At 36.7% G+C, this 17331-nt stretch overlaps 1 protein-coding gene across 21 annotated transcripts in view; it reads left to right on the top strand.

Annotated features, from left to right (window-relative positions):
- Positions 1-17331, top strand: part of HDAC9 (histone deacetylase 9) — an 824368-nt gene that overhangs the window by 495185 nt on the left and 311852 nt on the right. For all 21 annotated transcript variants that reach the window (XM_016139429.2, XM_036231088.1, XM_016139430.2 and 18 more), the window contains 2 exons: positions 615-828; positions 1244-1461. In XM_016139429.2, the coding sequence (XP_015994915.2) occupies positions 615-828; positions 1244-1461 (432 nt within the window). The remainder of the gene's footprint in view (positions 1-614; positions 829-1243; positions 1462-17331) is intronic.

Here is a 17331-nt window from a genome sequence, read left to right on the forward strand (position 1 = left end):
TCAAATTCCTACATATTTTATATAACCACACACTGAGTTATCTGAAGAATTCTGTTTTAAAAATTAAATATTGGAAATTTACAGTTCTATGAATTTATTTGAGAACATGTAGAGAAAAGTGAACATTTCTTCTGTGTGAGACTCCAAAATTACAGGCCATTTTATCTCCAGCTTCTTAATCACTATGATATAGTCATTAGCTTAGCAGTTTGAATAAACTTTACTTTTCCAATATAGCTTTAACTTAAGCAGTATATTAAAATATTTCAGAAACAAAGTTCCCAGTTATTAAGCCTGAAATTAACATCATTCGTAATGGTAAGAAATCTTTTTATTAAGTTCAATACAATGATACCCAACACTAGACTGTCTCCACTGCTTCGACTTTATTTTTTTATCTTCTTTATTAATTCAGTTAGTTTAAAAGACATACCTTTATTCATTTCCTCTACTCAGTTATTGGTAAGATGTTTTTTTTTTTGTTTTTTTTTTTTGGCAGTGGGGAGATGGTGAGGGGGGTAGACTGTAGAATAAAAAACTAACCTAATGATGTACAGACCTAATGACCCACATGCATGAAAGAGGATTAACAGCTTTATTATTTCTTAACACAGGCTTCGAATTCACTCAAAGAAAAACAGAAGTGTGAGCCCCAGACGCTCAGGCAAGGCGTTCCTCTGCCTGGGCAGTATGGGGCCGCCAGCATGCCGGCATCTTCCGGCCATCCCCACGTCGCTTCAGAGGGAAAGCCCAACAGCAGCCACCAAGCTCTCCTGCAGCATTTATTACTGAAGGAACAAATGCGACAACAGAAGCTTCTTGTGGCTGGTAATTAATAAAGACACTATGTGTGAATCACTTGGGGGCTTTTATTTTATCAGTGATCTACTCTAATGTCTTTCTAACTCAAGACCCTAGTAAAGATTTACCATGTCATTCATGGCTCTCTCAGATACCTGGTGCTAGGGGAAAGGCTATTATCATTATTTATTCCTTTAGAGCCATGAAAAAAAAAACTCACCTTTTTAACCTTCATACATACTAGGGTCGACTACTGGTAAGTCACTGGTCAGATGCATGCCTATCCAATGCTTTGACACTTCTGCCTTTACTGCATCCAACCTATCTTTCTTCTGATATTTGCCTGGTAGAATCACTACTTTTCATAAAATTTATCCAGCGTATCTGATTTATATGGCTTCTTAAACAAAATCGTGTGTGTATGTGTTTGTATTTTTTTCAGGTGGAGTTCCTTTACATCCTCAGTCTCCCTTGGCAACAAAAGAGAGAATTTCACCTGGCCTTAGAGGTACCCACAAATTACCTCGTCACAGACCCCTGAATCGAACCCAGTCTGCACCTTTGCCTCAGAGCACGTTGGCTCAGCTGGTCATTCAGCAGCAACACCAGCAATTCTTGGAGAAGCAGAAGCAATACCAGCAGCAGATCCACATGAACAAAGTAAGCCCCCGCCCAAGTTGAAAAGGCATAACCGCCCGTGTGGAAATAAGGGTTCTCTTGACTGAACCGAACATTCCGGAGGAGGATGTTGGTACAGATCACAGTCAAAAGGAGTTTGCCATCCTAGCCCAGCTGTCAGGGCTCAAGGATACCACCACAATATTAGGATTTTTACCATCAGCACTTTCGTGGGATGTTTGTAGAAAAACTGAGATTCTAGATCAGTAAGGTCTTTTATGACTGAGCCCCTATTTTAATGCAAAAGCACACACAGGCACGTGTGTGCAGAGCCTCATTTCTCAGTATTGCAGAAAAGGCTCGAGGTGGGGTTGAGTGTGGTGGATTGACAGCTCAAAAAGTTTGCACAGGTGCTGGCAGATATGACAAAATTAGCCGACAAGGAGTTTTTTAGCAACCTGTATGTATCCATGTTATATTTATAATTTAGTAAGCTCCACTTCATTCCATTCATTCCAGTGTTTAATACGGTTTCTCAGAAACTTGCAGTAGTTTTTTTTGGTTTTGGTTTTTTGTTTGTTTGTTTGTTTAGCAGCCTTATTGTGGCCGAAATGGACAGGAATATCTGTATCACACCACATCCTCCTGAGAAGCACTCCTGCTGAGGCAACCAGAAAGAAACATTGGTTACAATAGACCGATATCAGACAGGCTGGTCAAGCATTTTTAGTGAATTTGTAAGCAAAACTGGTCTGTACAGTTTTGCTTCTACTCTCTGCTATGGTAGGCTTACAAAGCAGACTCTTCTCATTCCTGGAAAATGTTAAGTTCCAGAGTATCAAGATTCTGTGTACTCTCTTTTGTTACTCTACCACCTACAAATATCTCATAGAGGCAATATATTGAGAAATGATGTTCTGTTTACTGATCCATAGCTAAAAATTGGCTTAATATTAAAATGTTTCACGGTATTGTGATTTGAACAAAGCAAAACCTCATGGGCAAAGGTCTAATCGAAGGGGGTCTTTATCATATGCTCACCTTACTGCAGGTAGGGCTAGAGTTTTTCCCTTTTCTTTGGCCTCTACCAAATGAGGCAGAGCCACGAAAGGCGCATAGGCTGAAGATCACACTACTGAACAGAAGTTCTTCCAGTTCAGCCCTTTGATGCTTTCAGAGATGAGGAGTATGTGTGTGACATTAGAGGTGGGTGAAGGGATGGCTCGCCGTGACAGCTGCCTCTCCTGCCACATTTCTCTATACCGCAGACTACATTTCACTATACTCAGATTAATGCCTATCTTATTGCTACAGCATTTCTCTAAATGTATGAAATTACTTTGTATCAAATAAGTCTCATCATAGGAGAACCAACTTCCTTCTTGGATAATGACATAATACTTGACTTGAATGTGACAGCATATGTTTGCTATGTTATAGTCCAGTTACGTTTGTTTTGTGATCTCTCAGCACTGCTTGAACCCGCCAGGTAGTCTTGAAAAATCATCTAGTGTCGAGGGAGAAAAACTGATGTGGAAGGAAAGATTAGGAATCCCTGTCTTTTGCCTCATAGCATTTTGATCTAGAATTAGGTTAGTTAGAGTCCTTTGAATACCTTAGAGAATATTTTGGAATACATTTTTTATAACCTAGAAACCTAGAGTTGCCACTGTTTCAGACTCAAATGGTATGCGAGTATCAGAATCTTTATATTTTAGTATCACACTTACATTTTGACAGGCAATGCTAAGCTCAGTCACCTGGAAGAAACTAAGATGAAACACAGGCATTTGCATTTTAATAACAAGAAAGGCAAATCTTATCAGAGGCCTTCTCCCATGTGGAGCTGATTCCTTGGAATCTGTTAAGAATTCTTCCTAAAATTAGAAACAAACCTGTACTTTAGGTATATGTTTGTACAGTGGTTTGATTATTAAATCTTGTCTTAATTAGGCAAAATGTAGTCCAGAAAAACTTCAAAGTACAAAGCTGATCTTTATATATTAACATCTCTCAGCTCGAGTGTTTACGTTTCCAGTTGGCTTTTCTCCAAGCCTGTATTCCACATGTTTAATCAAGATGGCATATGCACATTGGGTATTCTCCAGATTTTAAAAGTATTCCACCTGTCCTCAATTGTCTAAGAGAATAGAGAAGAATCTTATCTAGGAAACTATTAAACCTCTGTCCTATTCTAAAGTACTCACAATAGAACCATCAAGAAACAAATTGCTACTCCTTCATCTGTGGTGATGAAAACATTTATTTCACATTAGGTGAGGGCCATAAACGTAGATGTCAAAGCTACCAAGTTTCTGCATAATAATATATCTATGTGCACTATAACCATTTAGAGTACCTACTAATGAGAAATAACCACAGAGACTTTTATTTTATGTCATGACTTTTCCTGTTATCTTGGATGAACCTATATTGAATCCATTCAAACTGGAGCCAAATAGCTGGCATCATAAAAACATGGTCTCCGCTCTTGAGACACTTAGTATGGCAGGAAATACAGGTACACATGAAGACATAAGTGTGCAGATGACATACTTTAAAATATCCTTTCCTTTTACTCCCTCAACTTTTTTTATTGCTTTTTTTTTTTTTCTGAGGAATTTAGGGAAGCAAAAAATGGAATGACAAGAAAGAAAAAATATGTAGGCTTATCTCTAAACCTACATCATATTAAATATGATTGGCCTTCCTGGTACGAAAGTTTAAATGATATATTTGAATAGCTAATAATCTTTAGAAGAATTCAAAGCAAAACTATACTTTTCGGAGCATAGTATATACAATCATTTACATATTAAAATTTGAAGACTTTCTCATGTCTTGGTATAATTTGAATGCATTTATGAAAACAGTCATCTGTGTTTGTTATAATATACAGTGTAAATATTAATCATGCTAATTTACATGTTTGTTGCCTGGTTAACAATGACATCTATGTGGTATAAGAATTATTTGCCTCATATAATTATGGTGCAAGTCCTCAATAGCTTAACAGAAGTATACCTGGGGTGTATAGTGTATCGTATCTACACAATGGAACAAGCGACAAAGGTGAGTAAAAGTCCTGTCAGAATGATTTATCTCTGCACATCAGATAGTCTACTTTTACTGAAAGTGTTCTGAGAAGATTAACCGTAAGAAAATCAAGGCTTACAACATTTGTTCTTGTACCTTTTGAGACATTTAAAAAATTCAGAAATGCATTAAATAATTTCTGTTACTAATAAATGGTACATTCATGCACTGATGACTTGTGAGCCTTTAAAAAAAGCCAACAGTTTTTTCATACTAACATCAAAATAAGACTGTTGCTTCTGCCAGTAACTTTTTTTTTTTATTGGAAGAAAAAAGTGGTTTCTAAAATAGAATTTTCTTCATAAATACAAAAAAGCAAACAAAAAAAAAGAAGGTATTGATAATTTTCTTCCAAGTCCATTTTGACTTTAAATATTACCACAGATTTTCTGGTAAAATAAAACTATGATTAATAAAAATAAAATGCAACACAATTACTTGGATATTTTTATCATTTTTGAAGTATTCTAACCACCATCTGTTTAATGGAAGGGCAAATCTCTATCTAAATGATATACAGAAATTTTCCAAAGTATTTTCAGGTATTTTTGTGGTGAGATCATTCAACATAGATCTCTGTCCCCTGCCTAAGAGATTCTATTTTAACTAGAATTATAATACATTTTTAATCCCTATATCTTTTATATTCATTCTTCCAGATCTATATGAGCAGAAATTTTAAGAGACTTCTTTCTTCATTCAGTATTTAGTTTAATGAAATATGATCTGTGCTTCTATACATTTAGCAAATCATATTGGACTCTTACTTTATGCCACACACTATTTTGGGCGCTAAGAAAACAACATGCAATGTCCTCATGGAACTTACAGTGTGGGGTGCTGGGGAGTGAAATATTCAAATAAACAGTAATGCAGTGTGTTAAGTATTAGGATAGGGGAAATGGTGAAGGAAATTGTTTTCTTTGAGAAAATAAGACTTAAGACTTGTTTCGTTACTTCTCTGGATTGTCTTGTCTGTTTTACATCTTTTTCCTTTCTTTCTTTCTTTCTTTCTTTCTTTCTTTCTTTCTTTCTTTCTTTCTTTCTTTTTCTTCTTTCTTTCTTTTTTTTTTAGTTTGCTCTGTGATAAATATCTTATGCATTCCTCTGACTGGATACCAGCCAACACTTTAAAAAAAACCCACATAAATCATGAAATGATATCTTATATATGTCAAGGTTCACTCTAGATATAAGTATTTATTATATATTTATTGCTATGATACTTAGGCATTTTGACATGAGTGCTATTTTATCATAATAAAAAATATATCTAAGACAAGACCAGTAAAGAGGAGGCCACGCAGATGTCCTGTGTTGCCCTTATTAAAACAGGTAGATATTATGCCTGACAAGCAAAGCATGAATATAATTATGCCGAAATGCTGGAACTTAGCAAATGGGGAGTTTTCATCAGGTTTTAGAAGAGAATTTGACCCTTTATGTGAGTAGTATCTGTTATATTCCTTTTCCTGACATAATTTCTAACATATATGTTACATATTCCCTGTAACCCTTCATGATTCATACTCATTCCTTGTCCCTATAATCCATCTACAGCAACTCAGGGAATTATATTCTTTCATGCCTGTGGTCACATACAAACATAGCATGTAATGTGTGTGTGTGTGTTATTTTTTCCTTATAAAGTATCCCCGAAGGCAGTTCTAAAATAAAGCTATTTTGTGCACTCTTGACCAAAATGTATATTTTCCCAGGAAGATTAATTTAAAGAACTATTAGACATGTACATTCCAAAAGGTTTACACTGTTTGAGTCACACTCCATGTTCTCAAACAAGTAAACACTTTATATTAGCTTTATTTTAACTAAGGTAATTCTATCAATGGCTTAAATTTTAAGTACCATTAGATGAGGACCATGTACCAATTGGCTTTTTTGCTGCACCCATTTCTCCTGGTGTATCTTTTCCTCTCCTTCTTTTATGCACTGTGCACCTTCCCAGCACCTTCTCCGTAGGTACCTCAGGGGTCATTTAAATACTACCAGCTCCCTTTTATATGCAAGGTCTCTTCTGAGCTGGGACACCATGCTAGCGTTCTTATGTGTATTAGCTCCTTCAACTTAACCACACACTTCTTTTTCAATATCAAGAAAGTTCATGTGAATGGACTTAGTGAGTTGACCGAGTTGACAGGGCTAGCAACTGACAGCCGGAATTCCGACATAGGTTGTGTGACACGAAAGCCTGTCCTTAAACTAAACTCGCGCTTATGACTTCAATGTTGTTTTGATCACCGAGCAAGAGACAAGATTTTCCTAATTTTATTTTTGCCAAAAAGTAGAAAAATTGCCGTTGAAAATAAGGCAAACAAACAAATCAAAAAAAAAAAAAAAAGGAAGGTATTATTATTATTACTATTTTGGTGTTGGTTTGGATTAGCTAGGATGAAAAAATCTCTTTTTCCTAACCCTTCTTTCCAACTTTCCATGCCTTGCCCTCCATCCAGTTACTGACTTGGAAGGAAGGTTTTATTTTTTTCATGGACTTGATACTGGGACATTCAGATATCCTATTGTATTATAAGGCTTCCCAACAGTACAGAGTGCAGTGCAGAACCAGCTACAGCCAGGCCCCATTTTATTCCTCTCTCGTATTGCAACATTGCCATTTTTTGAAATTGGGCAAACATCTTCTCACAGGAGTTCTGAGCAAGCCTGAAGCCAAAAGTCTACTGACTTCATCGAGTTCAACTGAAATGCAAATGTTGGCATCTCATCTATGGGGTGGTTGGAAAATGCCTTGTTTTAAGTTTTGAGAAATGGATGAGTAGAAACTTGAACTGGGCTTTAATTTAGAAAAGTAGGCATTACTGTTGTCAGGTTTAATTTCTCTCTATCTACTTGACAGCTTGTTTCCATGCAGAGTCTTTAATCACCAATTTCGGATTACATTTTGCCCATTAGATGGATAGTATGTCCAAAAACTTTAGCTAGCACTGAAAGGCAGTCTTAATTTTATAACAGTAAAAAGGCTCCTAGATTATTTATCTATCTATAGAGGTTTATAAAAGAAACTTTGACTTTACTCTTAAATAGATGCTATTTTGACATGATTAGCCCAATGTAAATAGATCTGTGTAGGTATGTAGTGGGCTTCAAAAAAGCACTTATGCTGTAATACCAGCTTACATCAGCACAGAGAATTCATATAGAAGCGTTTCACTATATAATTACAAGTCAATGGTTTATAATATGCAGAAAATGACTTGTTGCTGTATTATTAGATGTGATGAAATCCTGTGTTTGTAAAAGGAACTAAATGACCATTTCAGTGGATTAACGTGTAGCATTCATAAACGTTCCCAGTGCTGCTTTCATAATTTGAAGATGAAGAGAAGGATTTTGACCTTCCCTTTCACTCTGCACTGTTACTCTAGTCAGAGACGCTTTTACCGAATGAGAAAAACAATAGTTGGACATGACTGTGAGGTAGGAAAATAGGGGAAAGAAAAATGTCTAGAGAATTAAACCATGTGAGCAGTTTGACTGATGTCGATTCCAGGCAGTTCAAAGGGAGAGGAAAGCTAAATAATTTGGTCGTTTCCCAACCTTGACAAATAGTTTCATTTGACAGAATGAAATAATTAAGTCTTACTCAGGAATTTTTAATATAGCTACGTGATTTGTGGACACGGAAACCACTATTGCTTATAAGTTCCCGATTTTAGATTTTTTTCTTCCCTGCATCTTTCTGCCCTTTCTCTAAATACTTATGAAATCTGAGGGATTATAGGGGCCCTGAAATGTCATATGGCCCAGAGTATTCCCACTCCTTCAGGCAGAATTGCATCCAAGGCCATGCTCCTATGTCCTAAATTTACTATTACTCATATTGCTATCAATTTACTTGCATCAACTAGCAATAAAAACTCAGTTCTAAAAAAAATAATTCCTGGCATAGAATCATTGATGATGTTCCACAAAGCCTTATTAGCAACTGGTATGCTGCATACTGGAAAGGAAATTAAATAAAGCACGTTCTTTCCTTTGAATGGACTCACAGACTGCAAACAGATAATTCTATTCAACGATAGTTCTACATAATGCTTAACTGATTTGAATTACAAAATCAAGAATGCTCGATAGCCTTTTCAAGAGAAGTTTCTGATGTCCTGCACAATTATTTATTAGTTCTGCATCTTTGGTCAAAATATGGAACCTCTTTGTCCAATATTTCTCCAATCTGCACAATTGTAGAGGTTTCATGAGGCTTTCATGAGAAATGTACTGAAAGTGCTTTGTAACCATGATAAGCAGTACGGAAATCTAACTCAATATTTATATTCTTATATAGCACTAATAGCTCTATTTCCCTTATTCTGTTAATGAAAATGGTTGTCTAGAAGTGCTAGACTATGTCCAAGACACACATTTCCCACTTATCTCAATATTGTATCAGGCTACTTTGTTGCAAATCAAACCACTAAGTTTTGTTCCAGCTCTTTCATGTCTTTGTATTCATTGTGTTTTCTCTTTAGAACAATATTATGGTTAGTTATTGAATTATTATTGAGGTAACACACAGTAAAATTTATCCCTTTCGCTGTACTATTCTATGAGTTTTGACAAATGCGTATTGCCATAATAATTACCACAATCAAGATATAGAATAGTTCTTCAACTTCCAAAATTCCCTTTGCTGCTCCTTTGTAGTCTGTTCCTATCCCTAACTGCATCCTCTAGAAAAGTAGTTGAATTTATCACCATGTAAGGAATATAAAATACATCACAATTGCGAAGGATGGTGTATTTTGATAGCATGCAGGCATCAGCCCTGAGTGATCTAAACCATAGAATGTTCAATCAAGAAGAGACTTAAAGGATTATAGTCAGAGGTCACAAGCTGACAGTCTATATGTGCTGGATCCATTCCATTGAACTGCTATCTTTGGCCTGCCTGGTATCTTATGAAGCATTTGAATTATTGGTGAAGCTTTAAAAACAGAAAGATTTCAATTACGAATCTGGATTTCCAGCATTGTCTGAAAAATTAAAAAGTGTGGCCGCACTGGGCCCACTTTTCCATGTGGCAGTTATTTGGGGGGGAGGGGGGGTTAACTCTTGGCCATTCATTTTAAACATGGCTTGTGCCACTGTCCTGTTGACCAAAGCAAAGGACTGATCAATGGAGAGAAACGGAGATATTTACAGGTCAAGTAATTAGACGGTCATGGTCTTTGAGATCTAGGCTGAGACACAGTCCACAGTCACCAAGGGTTAGCTAAAAGAAAAAGCATCCTTTCCTCACTATGCCTCTATTTATCACCATTAAAGAGAAAGGAAAGAAAACTTTGAAAGAAAGTGTATTGTCAACTGAAAATCGGAAAGGAGGTTATTGGGAAAAGTCCTAGTATGTTGTATAAAAGGACATACAATTACACAGTGCTATAAAGGGCTGGGGGGAGTTGCTCATTTGTATCCTAGTTAAGAAAAGCCCCTAATTCTGGTCCTCTGCTGAGGATTTTATGTTCTGAAAGGTCAGTCTTCCTGTTTCCTCTTTGGCCCACCTAAACCCAATCTTCTACAGCAGCTAGAGTGATCATTTACAAATGTAAATCCTATCATGTCGAAGGTACCCTTAAAACTTTCCAGTTGCCCCTGTTGTTTCTAGGATCAAATTTAAACATCTTTACATGGCCTACAAGGCTGTCCTCATCTGGCCTTCAGCCCCTGACCAACCTCAGTTCCGTGTCCCTTCCCTTACTTACCAAACTCCAGCCACCCTGGCCTCCTCTCTGGTCTGTGGGGAATCTCATTCCATCTCCAGGAGTTTTGCTAGCCACAGTTCTGTGTGGAATGTTCAACCTCCAGGCCTTTTCATGGCTTGATCTTGGTATCCGAATCTCTCTCAGCTCAGACTTCACCTCTTCTGAGGAGCCTTCCCTACTCAGACAAATTAGACACAGACCCTCAGCCCTTCTCTCATCATTCTCTATTACATTAAGTTCCAGTCTTCAGTTGCTTATTTTCGTTTAGCCCACTGAGAGGTTGCCTAACTGACCACTCTCTTCCTAGAGCCTGGCATAAAGAAGTGCTCAATAAGTATTGTGAATGAATAAAAGAGTGGATGAGTAACTTTCTCAAACTAGCCGAGAGAAGGAAATTTTCAGTCTCTTTTCCAGAAGTGAACACTTTATTGAGTTATTGAACTATTAGGATGTTTGGAGAGCCAGAAAAAGAATATTTTGAGTGCAAGCATAATTCTACAGCAATTTTTTATATTAATAAAATAAACAAGTTTTTATTAAGAATTTATTTGGTCCCTAGATTAATTTTATATATTTTCAATATTGGTGAGAAAGGTGGTTTTTCAGCAAATACTTTTAATTAATGTGAATAATGAACCAATCTATAGAAAACTTTTTTCTCTTGTTCTTTAATTTTGGTTCTTCTGGTTATTTTCTCAAAATGCACAGAAGCAAAATAGCATGGCGTATTTTGGCTTGAGGCAGGGTTCTTCTCTAAGTAGACCTCTTGATTTGAAAGCCCTCCAAGCTCTGCATGTTGTTTTTGAGAACAGTTGGTACATACCTAATCTGTTTGTGAATTGAGACAGAATTTTATCATTATTTTTAAATCTAGTTTCCTTGGAGCTTAAGGGAAAGATTTTATTTTCCAAAAGAATTTTACATTTATTTCAAAGAAAAAAAAACTTGTGCTGTCGCCACTCTTCAAGTAAAATCTGCCTTAAAACCTGAGGCAAAATAAGAAAGTGATGAGTTGAGTTGAAGGTCATTTTGCATAGTTTAATAATCCCATTCAAACACGTACGCTTAATGGTTTGTTGATAATTTCAGATAATCAGATGTCTATCAGAAACAGATTTACTCCCATATACTCCTGTTTTTAGCTGCTGCTCAGAATCTGAAGATATTTGTGGGAACAAGAAGGATTTCTGTGGTGAAAGTTAAAAAATAGAATTTAAAGATATTTTATTCAAAAACATATATGCTGATGTTGACTACTAGACTTTTATCAAACAATATAACTTACATAGAGATGAGCTTAATAGGTCAATGTGTAAAGATTAGCAGCACAGCCTTTAAATATTTAATGAACTTTATAACATTTGCCAATAGAACATAAAATATAAAATATTGAAATTATGGACTTGCTATAATTCTGACTCTCCCAGGGACTGATAAGAATTGAAGAGTTGAGTTGTAATACCTGTTAGAAATTTGGATAAATTATCTTGCTCTCTGGCCTATAGATTGTCTGTGAGTGTGCATGAGTGTGTGTGCTATAAACCCAGAATGGTCGGAGACCGCCGGCAGCGTTCTCAGCATTCGTATGATTGCTGGACAGTAAAATGGAGAATACAGAGACACACTGACAGATGAGCAAGAACACAGATAAAAGGGGCAGGAGAAGTTACACAGCCACCATCTTCTTCATCTCAGCTGGGTTCCCCACCAAAGTAACTCACCTGGTGTCAGACAAATGACACTCACTGTGTTTTACAGATGGGGCCTCAGCTGAGATTCACACAGGCTTGTACATTTATCTGTCACACAGATGTTTCGTCTTGTGTTTTCTAGCCAGCAAGGCAACAGCTCAGCTTTGCTGGGGGATCACCTCCAGATGTTCAACCAAAGAGAGACCCTGCTACCCCACTGAGAGTACGCAGACAGCTCCTCCCTGCACCTGGGGCCACTCAGCGACAGTACAAATTCGGAAAGGGTTAGCCCATTCCATCTTTGTAATGGTCATATTTGTAGTTCAGAAACACAGAACACAACATCATCCAAATACTGACCTTCTTAAAAAGTTAATTTACAAATAACACCAAGTAACTTTATATTTTAAATATCTGAAATAAGAAGACAAACCTGGCAAGCGGGTTTTCTGTGACTTTTGTTTGTAGGATTTTCTTGCCGATGTTAATTGCTATTTTTTCCACTCTGGCTATTTGACTGTTAAACAAAAACAGCTTTTGTCAAATACCTAAAATAAAATAAGAAGTAGAGGTTAACTCTCTCTATACATTTATGTTTCGCAATACCAGCTCCAGGAGTTCCCATTTATCTCTTTTACATTTTGCAAAACTTAACAAAGAGCACATTTTATTCCAGAGATGGTAAAAAGTGGTAGTTATTGTTCAACTAGACATTGGTATGTGCTTCATAACCTGTGAAGAAGAGTGTCAAAGCATTGCTACTGCGCATTCTGTTTTCAGACATTCGTGAAAAAGACGAGTCAGAGAAAAATCCTAGATTTTTGACTCATGCACTTGGGTAACCCTGTTCACTCAGATGAGAAACAAATAGGTGATCAATATATTCGAGTGGGATGGAAATAAAGTTTTTCTTTGAACTATTTAAAGTTTATGATACCTATTAGATATTCTAGATGTAAGCAAAGACATTAGGTAAGCAGCTAAATGTGCAAGTTTGGAGCTCAGGGGAGATATTAGAATTGTTTATATGAATTCAGTTGTCATCAGAATATAGCTAATACAGCTGTTTCAGAGGAGAATGCGGAGAGAAAGAGTATAGAGAGTTTTTACTCTTTTTTGAAGATGATTCGCTTTTCTTGGACATGAAATTTCTTTACGAAATAAGTGAAGAATATTATTAGGCATTTCTAACTTCAGTATTTTATATCTATATGATCTCCACTCATAAGTTGCTGTTTTATGTTAAGAAACGTTTCTTTTACAAACCTTTAAGGAATTGTTCCCTTGGACGAAGATCATTTTGCCATTCAGACTTCTTGTCCAGTTATCGCAGCATTATTCCCTCTGGCATTTTTCTCCCTCGTGTTTCCTTTAGTACATCAGAAGTGTAGATGGCACCAAAGGAACCGACTGGAACCAGATGGCATTGTTTCTGTAGTGCACGCTAAAAAATTGTTACATGCAGTGTCATGTATGTATCTATGTCAGTGAGGTTGTAAATACTGACCGATTCTGATTCGTGGATGAAATGATGTGATTTCTGGGTACTTCAGTGACCTCAGAGATATATCCATGGGTCAGATTGTAGAAGGTTTGCTGTTAAAATTTACATATGAAAAATTCTGTGAACACTCAGCATTTTGTCAGTATTAGAGATTTTCTGGGACATATTTGCTATCCATGGGAAATGATATTCCAGTAAATTCACACACAGTTTATCTGGCTTTTGGCTGCAGCAACAGTGGTAATATTGATCTCTTACTTTCAAAGATGCTGTGATTTTGTCTTGTTTTCCTTTCTAAAATGCTTCACTCTCACTGACACATGTTTATGTTCTATTTAAATTGACAATGGATTTGACATTTGTTTAGTCATTATTGACTTTTGTAAGAAGAGAGATTTTGGTTAGTGTAGATGAAAGCCTAGTTGTGAATTCTAAAGCAAATAGGAAAAGAAAAATGAAGACAATGAAGAGAGATAACCCAAGCAGTTTTATTGTGTAAGAATGTACATAATGGTTTTGGAGGGGGCACAGATGATAATACTGAAAGTGTGCAAATGAAACTACTCCAGCAGAGAGGGTAAATGTGTGACAGAGGATGGAGCGGATAACTGCAGGAGTGGATGAGATCAGGGCAGTAAGCCGAGTGGTTGACTGAGATCGGAGTGCAAACATTGCTTTCGTTCTAACAGGAAGAATGGTGAATGGGGCAGTTGAGTTAGTTCTCTGCTCTTGGCTTTTATTTTCTCAGTGAAATAAGAAGCAAAGGTATCAGGAGAGAGTGAGAAAAAGATCTGGATATCAGAGGTCTGAGGAGCGAGGAGGTAGTTTGAAATAGTCATTCAAAGAGATGGACTAAATTAACTGGAGAAATATAGGAGGATGGCCAGGTAGCACTGAGGACTCATATGAGGGTTATGATCATGAATTTGTAGAGAAATACTCATGATTGCAATTTGTTTGTTTATTTGTTTCCTAGCTTATTCAGCTGCTTGGGTTCGACAGAGATTTAGTATTAACCAAGATTAGAAGTCTTACTTTTGAAAAGGGCAGGGGTATTGAAGATAACGTAAGGAAGTGATTTTTAATGATGGAGAATTGAACTTGTCCAGCAAGGAGGGAAGTGAGGGAGTGAGGTCAGGGAGGGGGTGATGGGCAGTGAGATGTGGTTGGTTGAATAGTGTGGAGCACTCTCCAGAGATGGGGAATGGTTGGGGTCGGAAGGTCCTGAGGATGAGCCAGAAGAAAGGAATGATGTTTGAAACTCTGAGGAGAGTATAGTTACCAATAAAGATCAGGTCTAGGATGTGGTCCTGGTTTTGGCAGTTGAGGTAGAGCAAAGGACAAGACCACTGGAGGTTAGGTCAAGGCACTGAGAGGCCATGTTGGAACATGGAATGGGAAGGAAAGGAATAGCAATAGGAGAGTGGTTTCACTTAGTAGGTGGTATTTGTAGCTTTCTATTGGTTATTAAATACTTCCTGTAGTCAGACATCTAGAAGCTGAATAAGATGCAGAGTCGCCTGTTAGTAAGAAGAGACTTTTGACACGGTGTTTCCTGGATACTGGTCATGTGCTCTCTGGCTAACTTTCATGAATGGCCCTCAGTTTCTGTGTTGTGACCATATATCCCATATACTTTTTCTTTTCCCTTGTCCTCAGAGAGGCTCTTTTGGGCAGGATATTTTTAACACCTCTTGGTGGTGTCTGTTTGACTCACAAGTGTCATTGGCCCACCAGCTTTGATGACCTAGCTCCCATGAACTTGTCCAGCCAAGCTTTGGTAGTAAGATGGAGAATTTCTCCAGCTCAGCAAGCATCCATCCAGAAAATGGACGGCAGCAACCTTCTTGCAGATAGACTCTCTGACGGGCTCCTGCAGCCTCCTTCACCTGACTAATACCTTCTCTTAGATAAATCTCTTTTCTCCGCAGTATTCTCTTACCTGCTTTTGTATGCTGTGTGAGGTGAGTGATGTAGGTAAGGGTTATGGGTCCGACTGATGATCTCATTCATTCTCTCTCAGAAGAATGAGTGGGTGTTTGTAACACAATGTTCTTATCCCTGGTGTCCCAGACAAAATTGGGACTTTTCCATTAAAATTCTACTTGTTATCTATGATGTTATATGTTCTTTTTCTAACAACCAATTAAATAGAATTCTACAGTTGTGTATTCAAAGCTAAGGAAAATTACATTGTCTCTTTCCTTCAAAATCTCAGCAGTACGCAAGGTATTTTGTATTTAAGACATGAAGGGCTGATGAACGTTCAGAATTGGTACAAAAATCCTGCAAATCGTTCCCTAAGCAGTATTTAAAGACATTTGAAGCATGATGGGATGAATGTTCTCCTAACGCTGACTTCCCAAGGACAATAGAAGTTAGATTGTAGGAATAAAATGTATTAAAAATTAAATTTGCTTTTTTTTTCATTTTGATATGAATTTTGATTGATATAGAATCCGTTAGCTTGATTACATCTCACTTAAGATTGATGATGTTTAGGTCTTATATATAGTTTACTGTAAGTTACATTTTGTTTTGCTAGAATCTTATTTTCAACCCAAATATATTACGAACTGTGTCAATTTAGCCAACATCATCTTCCAGTGTTCTCCTTATCTTCTTGGGCTCAAACCCCACAGTCTGTCAGTTGCTTAATGCACTGGGCCCTTTTTCTAGTCTACACACTGTGCCTTCTGCCAGAGATGCTCTTTACCTTTATTTCTACCCCTCACATGAATCTATTCCTTTCCATTCTTTGTCTTCCATGTCTCAGCCTAAATATAGCACTTCCTCGGTGAATCCTTCCTTTCCAATCTATGTTTCATTCCTGTGCAAACTAGTATGTACTCTTAGAACACCCTATTTCTTTCTTTTTCATTTACCATACCTGAATACAAGAATGAGTTTATCAATTTGGTGCTTTTCTAACAAACTAACCTATAAAGCTCCATGGACGTAGGGCAGTGGCCATTTGTCCACTGCTTAGAATGGTGTCTTCAACATAGCTGGCACTCAGTAAATATTGACTGAACAGGTGAATGAAAACTCCCAATAATTCTACCTACAGTAAAATCGAAAGGCTTCATCAGTGTGTACAGGGCTATCTGAGGTTGTGCTAAATGGAGGAAAGTCTCTAAACCTAAATAGGTTAAGACACCCTGCAAAGTTTGAATACTTATGTATTCTAACTCACAAGCATGTATCTAGTTTTAAAAACGTAGGTGTAAGTGGGAGATAAACTTGAATTTTACATAGGAAAATCTGTGTTCATGATTTTAGTGGTGGTATTTCTAAGTGTGCTGCTTATTACAATAATTGACATGTTGCTTATGTGGGCAGAAAACTGAACAAACACTTGAAAACACAGTTTGGGATCTGTAGATGATCAGTCAATAGGGTCATTGTCAAAGAAAACAAAAGGCCTATGTGTGATGAAATCATCTTGAGAAATTTTCCCAATTTATTGAGCTTTTATACTATGGTATTTTGTTACTGTTTAATTTAGGTATCTTTTTTAATCGGTGAGCAACGAATTCATGAACTTCTGAAGATTAAGTATGATTTAATTTACAAGATCAATAAAAGGTCTAAATAACAATTTTCAAATTAAAAAATGATTTCTTGTTTTCTTCCTAATTAATTTCCTTTTGGACATGTTCATAAACATTTTTAGTGCTGTCACTTTTTTTTAAGTCCTGCATCTTTTTTCAACTTCAGGATTTCCAAGTCAATATTTCTATGTTTTACAAGTATATATAAAATGGCATTTTATCATTTGTCCACTTAAATATAGGATAATTAGTTAGACAAGAAGGATATTGACATTTGTGCTTCTGTCTTTTACAGTTGACATTCATTGAGAAATTAGATTTTTGGAAATTTTTCA

The sequence above is a fragment of the Rousettus aegyptiacus genome, unplaced genomic scaffold, assembly GCF_014176215.1.
Source record: "Rousettus aegyptiacus isolate mRouAeg1 unplaced genomic scaffold, mRouAeg1.p scaffold_m13_p_13, whole genome shotgun sequence".
NCBI classification, from domain to species: domain Eukaryota; kingdom Metazoa; phylum Chordata; class Mammalia; order Chiroptera; family Pteropodidae; genus Rousettus; species Rousettus aegyptiacus.